The sequence below is a fragment of the Eubalaena glacialis genome, chromosome 1, assembly GCF_028564815.1.
Source record: "Eubalaena glacialis isolate mEubGla1 chromosome 1, mEubGla1.1.hap2.+ XY, whole genome shotgun sequence".
Lineage (NCBI taxonomy): Eukaryota > Metazoa > Chordata > Mammalia > Artiodactyla > Balaenidae > Eubalaena > Eubalaena glacialis.
In genome coordinates, this window is record NC_083716.1 from 50071335 (window position 1) to 50083247 (window position 11913).

Genomic DNA, 11913 nt, shown 5'->3' on the forward strand with positions numbered 1-11913 from the left:
CCCCACCATCTTGATCTAGGAGTGGTCAAGGGATCCAGGCCTGGCTACAGAAAGTGTTCCAGCCACTTGGCCACAGTCATCAGTTAAGGGCTGAACTATCAGAATCCTCCCTGGAGTTCTTACTGGGCATGGCGAGAAAGCTATGCTGTTTCTCCTTGGGCTCACAAGGACCAAGGTAAGACAGGAGCTGTGGGGCCTCTTACTATCACATGTAGAGTGTAAAGCCATGAAGAGACCAGCAGGATCAAGGGATTAGAGAGAGTGGTAGAGACCAAGGGGCTAGGAAAGGAGAGCTCTGATGTCATTGTTTTAACCCCTGAATCCAGCCTACAGTCAAAGAACTTCCTTTGGACAGCCCCATGACATGAGTCTATAAATTCCTTATTTCATCATAACAAGTTTGAATTGTGGTCTATCTCCAACTACTGAACACCTGCTGACTCAATAGCTCACATGGACGGGTCTCCCTCCCTTCAATCTCACCTCCTGTATTAGTCTGCTAGGGCTCCCATAACAAAGTATTACAAACTGGGTGGCTTAAGCAACGGAGATGTATTGTCTCACAGTTCTGGAGGCTGGAAGTCCAAAATCAAAGGGCCAGCAGGGTTGGTTCCTTTTGAGGGCTGTGAGGGAGAATCTGTCTATGCCTTTCTAGTAACTTCTGGTGGTTTGCCAGCAATCTTTGGCCTTCCTTGGCTTGTAGAAGCATCACCCAGATCTCTGCCTTCATCCTCACATGGCATTCTTCCTGTGTGTGAGTGTCTCTGTGTCCAAATTTCCTCTTTTTGTAAAGACACAGTCATATTGGATTAGGGACCCTCCATACTCCACTATGAGCTCATCTTAACTAAGAACATCTTCAATGCCCCTACTTCCAAATAAAGTCACATTCTGAGGTACAGGGGTTAGGACTTCTACTTATGAATGTGGGTGGACACAATTCAATCCATAACACCTCCCATCCCAACTTAGCTCTGCCTGCATCAGAGGCCTCTTTTGCCCTACTTGAGATCCTCTGGTTTTCACCTGCTTCTTGGTCCAGTGGCCGCTGCATCATCCAACCCTGCAAGGCTCCAACCAACTTCCCACAGGTGTGACCTGATGCCGCCCCACCTCATACCCTCACAACACTTCTCTTCACCTCTTCCTGGAGCTGTCCTGTTCACGGGAAGGTGTGTTCAGTGTCTATGAGTGCACAACTCCATGGGGGGAACCTTTGACAAAAGGAAAAAAGGAGCCAATGAATACATTCTTACTTCTTTCTCCTTCCAGACAGACTGTCCTGAGATAGTTATACCAAAAATCAAGTGATCATCTGCCTCTTAGAAACAATCAGCTCATAAAATACCTTGGAATTGGCTCTCTATTTTTCCCTGTTTCATTCCCCAGGTCCCTCAATCTGTTTCCTGGGATTGGAGTCTCTAATAAAGAAAAAGCCCTTAAGCCTCTGCCTCAGCTTCTGCTTTTAGGGGATCCCAGGCCAATTCAGCCACAGCGCTCTCTCTCAGTATAACCTGACCACGCCATTCCCCGGCTGAAAGCCCTGCAATGCTTCTCCATTGTCCTAAAGTTCAAATTCTCTAGCTAAAAGCTGGAAGGCAGCTTAGAGGCCATCTGGTCAGCCTTCTTTCATGCTGCAACGGTCCAAGTCATGGGCTTTGGGATCGATCAGATTGGGTTTTAAACCTGGCTCTTTCTGAAAACTTGGATAAGGTTTTTCACCTCTCTAAGCTTCAGTTTCTTCATCTACCCAATCCCAGGGTTGAGGAGAGGCAATGTATGTAGTGTCTAGCAGAGTGTTTGGGACACTAAATACATAGCAGTCAGCATTATTACAGGTGAGGAATTGGAAAGCAATATGCAAAGGGAGCCACTCAAGGTCACACAGTTGGCTCACAATAGCTATCAAACCTGGGACCAAAATCCTACAAAGCCAGACTGGACTCCACAAACAAGAGGCTGAAGTTATCAATGCTCACTGATCAAATATAAAAGTGTTTAAATGTATTACTCTACAGATATTTCTTCTGCACCTCCCATATGCAGACACTCTTTTGAGAGCTAGATAGTGAACGAAACATACAAGGTCCCTGCCTTCATGGGGTTTATATTCTAATGAGGAAATGAGACACTCCACAGTGAAGCAGTGAATGTGTGTAAGCATGTCATAGGGTGCTAGGTCCTATGGCGTAAAGTAGGAATGCAGAGTGAGGGGGCTTATATTTTTATAACATGGTTGAGGAAGCAATCTTCTGATAAAAGCTCACTTAAGGTAAAGGGAGCAAAGGAGTGAAACCATTGATATCAGGGGTAGCATTCCAAGCAGCCCGAGTGGGAGCACAGAGGGCTGAGGTAGGAGCAATCTTAGAGGGTTCAAGAGACAGCAGAGGCCAGCACTGGTGCAGGGGGCGGGCGAGGGTAAGGTGGTAAGAAGTGACGTCAGAGACAGGCAGATGGCGTGGGCAGGTCATGGACTGTGAATTCTACTCTGAGTGGCAGAAAGCTAATGAAGGGTTTTAAACAGAGGTGTGGAGGGACCTGACTTAGGCTTCAAAGGATCGCTCTGACTGAGTGAGACCAGAGAGAAGGCCAGTGCAATAACATTGGTGGATGCGATGTTGGCTTAGACCAGGTGGCAGAGACGGGGGAGGTGAGAAATGGTCATTCTCAATACATTTTGAAGGCAGAACTTTCAGAACTTGTTGATGGATTGGAGTGGGGTGTAAACAGAAGGTTGGTCCCAAGACTGGGATGCAACGAAATGAAATGAGGGAGTTGCCATTTACTGAAAGGGGGAGATTAAGGAAGAAGAGGTGAGGAGGCAAATCAGGAGTCTGCTTTTGAACACGCTGATTGGATGTCCAGTAAACACAAAGTAATGGCTGGATAAACAAATCTGGAGAGCAGGGGGAAGTCCAGACTAGAGATCCCCATTTGGGAGCATTGGACATTGAAACATTTGGTGGTACTGAAAGCCAGGAGCCTGGATGAGCCCACCTAGGGAATGAGAGCAGATGGGCTCCATGGCTTCCTGGGGACAGGCCAATGTTCCAAGGTCAGGGAGATGAGAGCCCAGGAAAGGAGCCTGAGAAGGAGTGCCCGGTGAGTCAGGAGAGAACGACAAGTATGGCATCCTGAAGTAGTCACATGCAGAAGGAGTTTCAAAGAGAAAAAACTGACCAACCGCCGCATGATGCTGATTGCCACGTAAGACAAGACTGAGAATTGGCCATGGGATTTGGCAACACGGAGGTCACCAGTGATCTTGGCAAGAGCTACTTGGATGGACAAAAGAGCATGGGAGGAGGAGAAGCAGAGACTTCGAGATTCCACAAGCCTCTGGAGGAGTTTCGTGTGAAGGGGAGCCCAGAAAACTGGTGATGTTGGAGTGATGCTCGTGAGTGAATGAGAGGAAAACAAGATCGAGTGAACATGGGGGTCTTTTCATTAATGGTAATTTTTCAACAGTGTCCAGGGTACAGGGAAGCAGGCACTATTCAGGGAGTGGAAATCATTCCAGCCTCTTGGGAAATCAGTTTAGCAATACACATCAAGAGCCTTGAAAGATGTCCATGCCCTTTGACCCACTAATTCCACTTCTGGAAATCTCTCCTCAAGAAATAATTCCAAATACAGAAGAAAGTTCTCTGCATAGACATTTGTCACAGAATTATTTATAATAGGTCTAGGAACATCTAAATATGCCACAATAGATAATGATTAAGGACGCAGGATGGACCCACTGACTGGATTATAAACTCCCTGAGAACAGAGATGGTGTCTATTTTATTTATCACTTACCCCCAGCACCTACCATGTAACTGATATTTGTTGAATGAATGAATAAAAATTCTTATAAAGTTAAGCAAAAAAAGATAAAATAATCCTTAAATTTACATGTAAATCTGCATATGCTCACAGTATGATCTCAACCATGTTTTAAAAAAACAAACAAACAAACAAAAAAACACCCTAACATTGTATATATAAAAACTAAAGAAATAACTCCCTAAAATGTAAACAGTAATCATCTTTGGGTGGTGAAATATGATTTCCTTTTTCATTTTATTTTTATTTTGCATATTTTTTTAAATGAATATGATTACTTTTATGATGGAAAAAACAAGTCAAGGTCATTTCTTGAAAAAGGGAAGCTTGGGACTTCTCTGGCGGTCCAGTGGTTAAGACTCAGGACTTTCACAACCATGGGCCGGGTTCAACCCCTGGTCGGGGAACTAAGATCCCACAAGCCACGTGGCGCAGCCAAAAAATAAGAAATAAAAATAATAAGGAAGGGCTAAAGTTAGGCAGGATTTACATTCTCATCGACAGGACTCAATAAGGTTTTGCACCCTCTGAGTGTCCCCGGGCAGTCTTTGTCGGTGTGAGTCTCCAATTCCAGCCATGGTGCTCCTATGAAGATGGGTTCCTCCCACTACTATCAGGGACAGGTCTATTTTCTGGGTGAGAGAAGGCCCCTCCAAGAGCTAAAGAGAGATGCTGTTCAGAGGTACCAGCTTTCACTGGAGCATTTTCTAGATTCTTAACCAGCTGGCAAAAATAATATCCAGCGAGATGGAAAACTGTTGATGATACAGTTTTAAGTGAAACAGAGCAGAATACAGAGGAGCATGTCCGCCAAGAATATAACCATGCAAACTGTTCATTTCACATTTATTGAAGGAAGGAAAAGGCCACAAGAAATATGTCCACATGCAGCCAGATATGCAATCAAAACTGAATCTACCTTTTCAGCAATACCATTTTACAGCCATATCTCTAGAACTAGGATTCCTATGGCTCTACTGTAGATCCCACCGTGGGTGTCTAAAGGTGCTCACGGACTGGCTCCAGGCTCCAGGGCAATCTGTTTCCTAGAGGAGAGCTTCTCGAATGTTTGCACCATTAACTCGGAGATCTTGATAAAATGCAGATTCTGATTCAATAGGTCTGGGGTGGGAAGAGAGATTCTACATGCCAAACAAGCTCCAAGTGATGCTAAGGCTGCTGGTCTTCTGAGTACACTTTGAGATACAAGTGCCAAAGGTGCTGGATAAATGGGAAACCCCAAGGGTCATTAGGAACCAGGAGCAGGAGACAGCCATCCAGGCAAGTTGTGCCAACCCAGCAAGGTGAGGGGAGCACAGAAGATACTCAGTGAGGCTTCCATCCGCTACCCGAATTCCCAATGCCAAGCACCTTTACCAGATGCTCAGCCTGGTCCCCCAGTCCTCAAGCATGCTAGCACCCTAAAGCATCCTTGTCCCCAAGCATCTTGGCACCACTGAGATGAGTGATGACACACAAACTCAAGGCAATCGTATGGGATCTGCAGGGGCCTGAGGCCCCCAGTTCCTTGCGGAGCTTGAGCAATGACTTCTTTCTGGAATGGGTCCCAGGGTCTGGGCTTTGCTGGCAGGTGGTTACCTGGAGCAGCCAGCAGCAGGTGGCACCAGAGGACAAGCACAGGCTGCAACCAAGAGAATGGCTCAACAATCTGTCCAAAAAACCAGGATAAAGGTGAGCAAAGGAACGGAATGAGAGATGTGACCAAAAGTTGGGACAAAACAAACAGTTCCAGGAAGGGAGCTGGTGACTCAAAGAGCAGTTGTCTTTGGTGTCAGCTGTACGGGTTCTTGGTCAGAGGTCAGGCCAGAGAGGTGATCAAATGTGGCTGTTCAATCTCCTGCTACCTGGCCCTTTGCCAGATGCCCTGTGTAGAGCCAACCCTAGGAGCCTCACAGTGAGGCCCCTTGAAGGGTCTGGGCACTTGAATACCCTGCCCCAAGAGGCCATGGTGGGTCCAGCCACTAGCCACTCTGCAGGTCTGAGCAGGTGCAACCAGGCCTGGACATCCCATTCAAGGTGGCCCACAAGCAATCTTGACATTTCCCTTTCTGCAAGGACAAGCTGTCTGGTCCACACACAGATGAAGCCTTGGATCCAGAAGCCTGAACCTTGACCTCCATGGGTGAGATATTCACACTCATCGTAGCCCTTTCTCCATTTCCCAGGCTGGCTGGAGGAAGGGGGACACTCTGCTCCTTCCAGCCCGTGCCCCAGACTTTAAGAACTCCCTCCCTGGCCCAGCCATTACTGAAAGCCGCTGGGAGGCCCAAAGTCCTGGGGAGGCTTCGGAAGAACGGTGACACATCACCTGGGGCAAGTCAGCTCAGGGGCAGAGTGGAACGAAGGAGGCTGGAGTCATGGCCTTAAGTACTGAAAGTCTCTGCAGTGGGTGGACTGGGGAGGGTCGCAGAGTCCTTGGCCAGCTGCCTTGTCAAGAGAGGTCCTGGGAGGCAAGGAAGGGCAGGTGAGAGAGTGTGGCTGCAGCAGCCTGAGCCCTTCCTACACTGGACTGGGGCGCAGGGTGCTGTCCTCAGCGGAGCACTCAGCAGGGGCACCTGCTACCTTTCTTGTCACCATGGTAAATCTTTCTGGAGCTCTCTCCCTGTGCCAGGGACTGTCCCAGGCATAGGGGACCCAAGCTCTTTGACAATACAGATGTCACCCTCAAGGGGCCCACAGTCTTATCAAGGAGAGATACTTGCAGGCTTATTTCCATTCAAGGTGGCAGATGCAAAGAAAGAGAAAAAGGATGGAGTAGGATGTGAACCCTGGAATTCCTGCTGCTCAGGGCTGATTTTCCTACTGCAGAGGAGTGTGAGCAGGCTGCCAGGGTCCCTTCTCTGCAGCTGGATGTGCTAATGATATACAGTAATCCCACTGTCTTGCCTCCATAGAACTCTTTACCACTTACAAAGCCCATCCACAAACATCGTCTCCCACAGAGGTTAGGGGTTTACCAAGGTCCAGAACTCTGACTCCACGTGTTCTTCCCCTCACCCCACCATGGCCTTGCAGCCTCACCGGTGGAAGTGAAATCCCTGGGCTCCTGGGCCGGGCATCTGTTGCTGAGTCAGAATGAACTACAGACCATCAATCAGACCATCTCCGGCTCTGGCATCTGCTCAGGATGCACGACATACTGTGTGTGACCTGCAGAATCCAGACTCAGAATTCTCCCAGGAACAATAGCTGAACCATCAGAATGCTCGGCTTCACAAGGCAAATGGATGCAAAAACAGGCTCTTGCTACCCTATCTGGGCCCCACAAAGCCAGTGCCACCCCCAGCTTGCAACGTGCCCACTTAGCTAAGTGAGGGAGGCTGGTAATGAACATGGCAGAGAGAAGCCCTAAACCTGGCTAGATGGGGTTGGACCTGCCACTGAGCCTCAGAGACCCTTTGGAGACTTCCGTGTGCACTGTGGACAGAGGCAGATGCTCGGACTCCTCCACAGGGACGCTCTGCTGGCAAGTCAGCACCAAGGCCTTGACCTCCTTCTTGAAGTTGGTATTGAGAAAGCCATAGATGAAAGGGTTGACACAGGTAGAGGCCATGGCAAGCAGGTGGCACACCAAGAAGATGAGGTTGCCATGACAGATGGGGATGGCCTCATGGTACCAGTCTTCCAGGCTGTTGAACACATGCAGGGGCAGCCAAAGCACAGCAAAGGCAGCCACCATTACCACAAGGATCACATTGATCCGCTTCATCTGCCAAGCCCGAAAGCTGCAGGTGCCCTTGCGGAATACCCGCCCCCGCTTCCGCAGACGCTGGTAGATGCGAACGTAGCAGACCAAGATGAAGGCCAGTGGGATGCAGTACTGGAAGAGCAGCAGAAAGGTGGTGTAGATGATGCGGTGATGGTCCAGTGGCCAGGACTCAGTACAGACCACCTTATCCACCAGAAACTCCAGAGCCTTGGAGTGGTTCTTATGAAAGACATTCTCTAGGATGCTGTTAGCCAGGAAGGGCAGGGAAAGGAAGCCCGCAATGAGCCAGATGACCACAATCCCCAGGTAGGCCTGGGAGACACTGGGTTTCCAGCCTGTTGGATTGATGATGAGCTGATGCCTCTCCAGAGCCACAAGTACAAGCGAGAGGATGGAGACTGTCACCGACATACACTGGATAAAGGCAGATATCTTGCAAAGGACCTCGCCAAAGATCCAGTAGTCCATGATGGTGTAGATAGCCGTGAGTGGCTGGCAGATGAGGCACATGAGGAAGTCAGAGAAGGCCAGGTTGGCAATAAGCAGGTTGGTCACATTGGCCTTCTCCTTCTGCCTAATGGTCACACATATCAGGCAGAGGTTGCCCAGGACTCCCACAATGGTCTCAATGCTGTAGGAGGTGACAATGAAGACCATTGGGTCTATGGAATCCTGGCAGTAGTCAGAGAAGTTGTATGAAGTGTACAGAGAACTTGACTTGCTCCTGTTTTGACCCTGTGGGGATTCTGGGAACAGCAAGGCCAGGAAGTGAGAGATGTTCATGGTGGATGTGAAAAGATTCCAGGAGATTCAATGATGACATCTGCAAAGCAAAGACAAATGGCACTGAAGGATAGTGCCTCCTGTGTGGAATCCAGGGAAGAGTGGGGACCAGGTAGAGAGGTTCATGGCTGCTTCCTTCCCAAGGCTGAGACCTAGAGGATCTGAAACTCAGAGATGTAAAGCAACTTGCCCATAGTCACACAGCTAATAAGTAATGGGGCCCAGATGCAAACCCAGGTCTGTCTGACGTCAGCACCTGTTCCACAAATTCCCTCTGATCTCAGAGTTTGAGGCTATTTTGATGATAAAGAAGTTGGACTGTTGTATGCAGAGTTCAGGGACAGAATTATTTAGGGAACACGGGTAGAAATCCCCTTATCACATTCTACGCAAATAGAGACAGCAACACATTCTGCCATGTGCTCAGGTCCTTCCATGGCACCCCCTTTAGGACAGAACAAAAACCTCGGGGCTTGACACACAGTGTGCCCTCCTGGTCTCAGCCCCTACTTGCCCTGCCAGCCTTGATTCTCAGGTGACACATGGCAGAGTTGAAGACAGGTATGCAAAGACTGGGTCATCAGCACACCAGCTCTCTCCTCCTGACCCCTATGTGTACATACACACCAGGCCAAGGTCAAGGGATGCCCACTGCCTTCCCTATGGGTCCCCTCCATGCTTATGCTCAAGTCACAGCTTGCAGCTCCCAGACACCAGCCTGGGCCATACCTCCATGTCCCGGCCCAGCCTGGCCGTTTTCCTCTGGTGCCTCAACACAAGGGACCCTCTGCCAAGACTTAATTGGAATTTGGACTCCAGAGCCTCCAGGTGGTAATGCCAATGACAGATATTTTGACGTGGAGCGCCACTGTATCATCACACACCATTGGGGCTCACCTTCCTCATGACTTCTCTAGTCATCACTAATCCCACAAGCAGTTCTCAACCTTCAGGAGACATCGGAATCATTCTAGGAGCAGACTGAAAGCGCAGATTCTGGAATCCCTCACCAGGAGATGCAGTTAAGTGAGTCCAGGATGGGGCCCAGGAATCTGTATTTTAACAACTGACCCATATGTCTCCGATGCACATGGTCCTTGGACCCCATTTTGATAGGTACTGTTCATAGAGGAATACCCTATTTCAGATATTCTTTAAGGCCTTATAATGGTTGTGTCTATTTGTGAACTATGAACATTATATATGTTCTTTATGTTCAAGTGCTAAGTTATAGACAGTTTTTACAGGGTATAGCCAAAATTAACCAGAGATCAATAAAACCTATTTGTCAGCCGTCAAAAATGTCACTCACTGTACATTTAATTTGGCTTATAAAGATGAGTCACATTTTGCCACGTACAAGATCGTCATGAATTCGAATGACAGTTTATAGTCTGGTTATTTCAGCTACCCAATCCCAGAGGCAAGAGGATTTTTCTGGTACCACAGTCTTCGGGCAAAAAGAGTCATTTGGAATTGAATGTGACAAAATGAAATATACCAGGGTGAAATATAAGGTCCAGTATTTGAGTGAAAAAACAGCCATAGCTGCATGAAACTGTGGCAGATACACTGTGCTCAGAAGCAGCAAGTAAGATGGAAACCCAAGACTCTGGTTGACCAACAGCCAGGGCTGGTTCAACAGTGGGAAACAACACCATTGGTTCCAAACTGGCCAAGCTCAGCATGATCAGAGTGCCATTACTAGATGGGGAGGGCTCCAGAAAATCCTCCCTGCTTTGTTCATTCATTCACTCAATAAGCATGTACCAAGTCCCACGCTAGAAACAAGGTCTGCAAAGATGACTTATACAGCCATGTCCTTCCCAGACCAGAGGAACTAGCCACCAGGAACATAGATGAACCTCAGTGCCACATTGCCATCGCCAAAACCAGTATGAATGGAATGCCTGTGAACTGGGAGATCAAGGAAGGAAGCAGGGAGATGAGAGAAGAGGGGACATGGATCCAGGGCTCAAAGGATGAAGAGGAGTTAACTATCCAAATAGACAAGGTGGAGGAAGGAATTCAAGGTACAGGGAACAGGGTACAAAGGCAAGGAGGCAGGAAAGAAGAAAGCCTCCTCAGAGAACAGTAAGCAGTTCAGAATAACTAGAGCCTAGAGTAGGTGTAAGGGAGTGGCAAAAGATGGGCTGGAGAGGTGGGCCAGACCAGGAATGCTGGGTGAGCTGCTGAAAGGCTGCCAGCAAGCCCAAGTTCATTCCAGAAAGGTCACTTGGATGTAGAGAATAGATTGAGGGAAAGGGCCAAGACAGGAGGAGGGGGAAGGCTGAAGGCAGCACTGGGGATCTTCCTGGCTTGTAGCCCTCTTCTCAGAGAATCCATAAAGAGCTAACACAAGGGATGGTCACCAGTGAGCCAGGAAACCCCACACCAGTCCCTGCTGATTAGACCACACAGATGCCTGAACCCAAATCAGCCCTTCCCAGCAGCTTCTGGGACTGGGGCAGAGGAGGGAAGTGCTGGGGCTGGGAGAGCATCAACATGGGAAGGAGATCTTTGGGGGGACCAAGAAAGGAGCAGAACTGCCAGCTGGCCCTTGCATCTTTCTCCAGAGCTGCAGATGCTGGAAGGGAACACCAGGGAGGGGACCACTCCATAAGCCCCTACCCCAGAAAGGCCCTCTGTACACAGGAACTGAGCATTTCCAGAAGCATTCTCCAGGGGCAAGGCAGTAATAATTCAAACCCCTGAGCCCCAGGTCAGCACGAAAGCTGGTTTCCTTCTGTAGAAAGTGTACAGGGGCAGTAGGGAGAAGGCAGTGGCAGCACGCATGCAGAGGTGACTCTGGTCTGAGTTTGGTCCCGCAGACACATGGGAGGCCCAAGCAGCCTCAGGGGCTGTACCTGGGCGGGGGTTGGGGAGAGAATGGAAGCAACTGAGCCTGCCATACCCAGAGGAGCAGGAAGGGGAATTTGGAAAGACAGGCAGAGGAGGGAAGGCGGGAGCCCAGTCTTGCAGAGAGCCCAAGGAGGGGGGGTGTCTTGCCTCACCCTGGAGAGCGCACACTTTGCTGGGAGACAGAGGGCAGAAGGGACTTTAGCCTTCACTGAGCTTTGGGCACAAGACGTCTCCCTGAGCATTAATGCACACCGCAGCCCTGGGAGGAAGGCATTACTAGGCTGAACCATATGAAATTGCCAGTATCCAACCACTTTCAACCTGCAAAGACAGCAAATTCATATGGTTGGATCTAATATCAGCCCCATTTCAAAGAGGAGAACACTGAGGCCCAGTTAGATGAAGGGACCTAGCCAACGTCCCCACAGTCAGTAAGTGGCAAAGCTGAACTGGAACCCTGGTCAGTCTGATTCTGAAGCCCCCTGCACCAGGCCCTGCCAGACAGAGAGATTTTGAAAAGGAGGAAAGAGGAGCGGGGCCTGTCTTGAAGCAGGAGGTGAACTAATGTGGGGTAGGCGGAGCAGTAGAGGCAGGGTTGGAGATGGACATCCAAGGTCCCCAACAAAGCGTGACTGGGTGAGCACCTGGGGGTGCCGGGATGTGGCTCGGCCAAGTGAGAAGATGCCCCAGGTGGGGTGGCAGCTGCCCAG

General features: G+C 49.2%; 1 protein-coding gene across 1 annotated transcript; it reads right to left on the minus strand.

The window, feature by feature from the left end:
* Positions 1 to 7207: 7207 nt before the first annotated feature.
* LOC133095331 (neuropeptide Y receptor type 4-2) lies at positions 7208 to 8341 on the minus strand. Its single transcript, XM_061196542.1, has one exon. It carries the CDS (start codon positions 8339 to 8341, stop codon positions 7208 to 7210), a length of 1134 nt encoding a protein of 377 aa, XP_061052525.1.
* Between the last annotated feature and the right edge of the window lie 3572 nt (positions 8342 to 11913).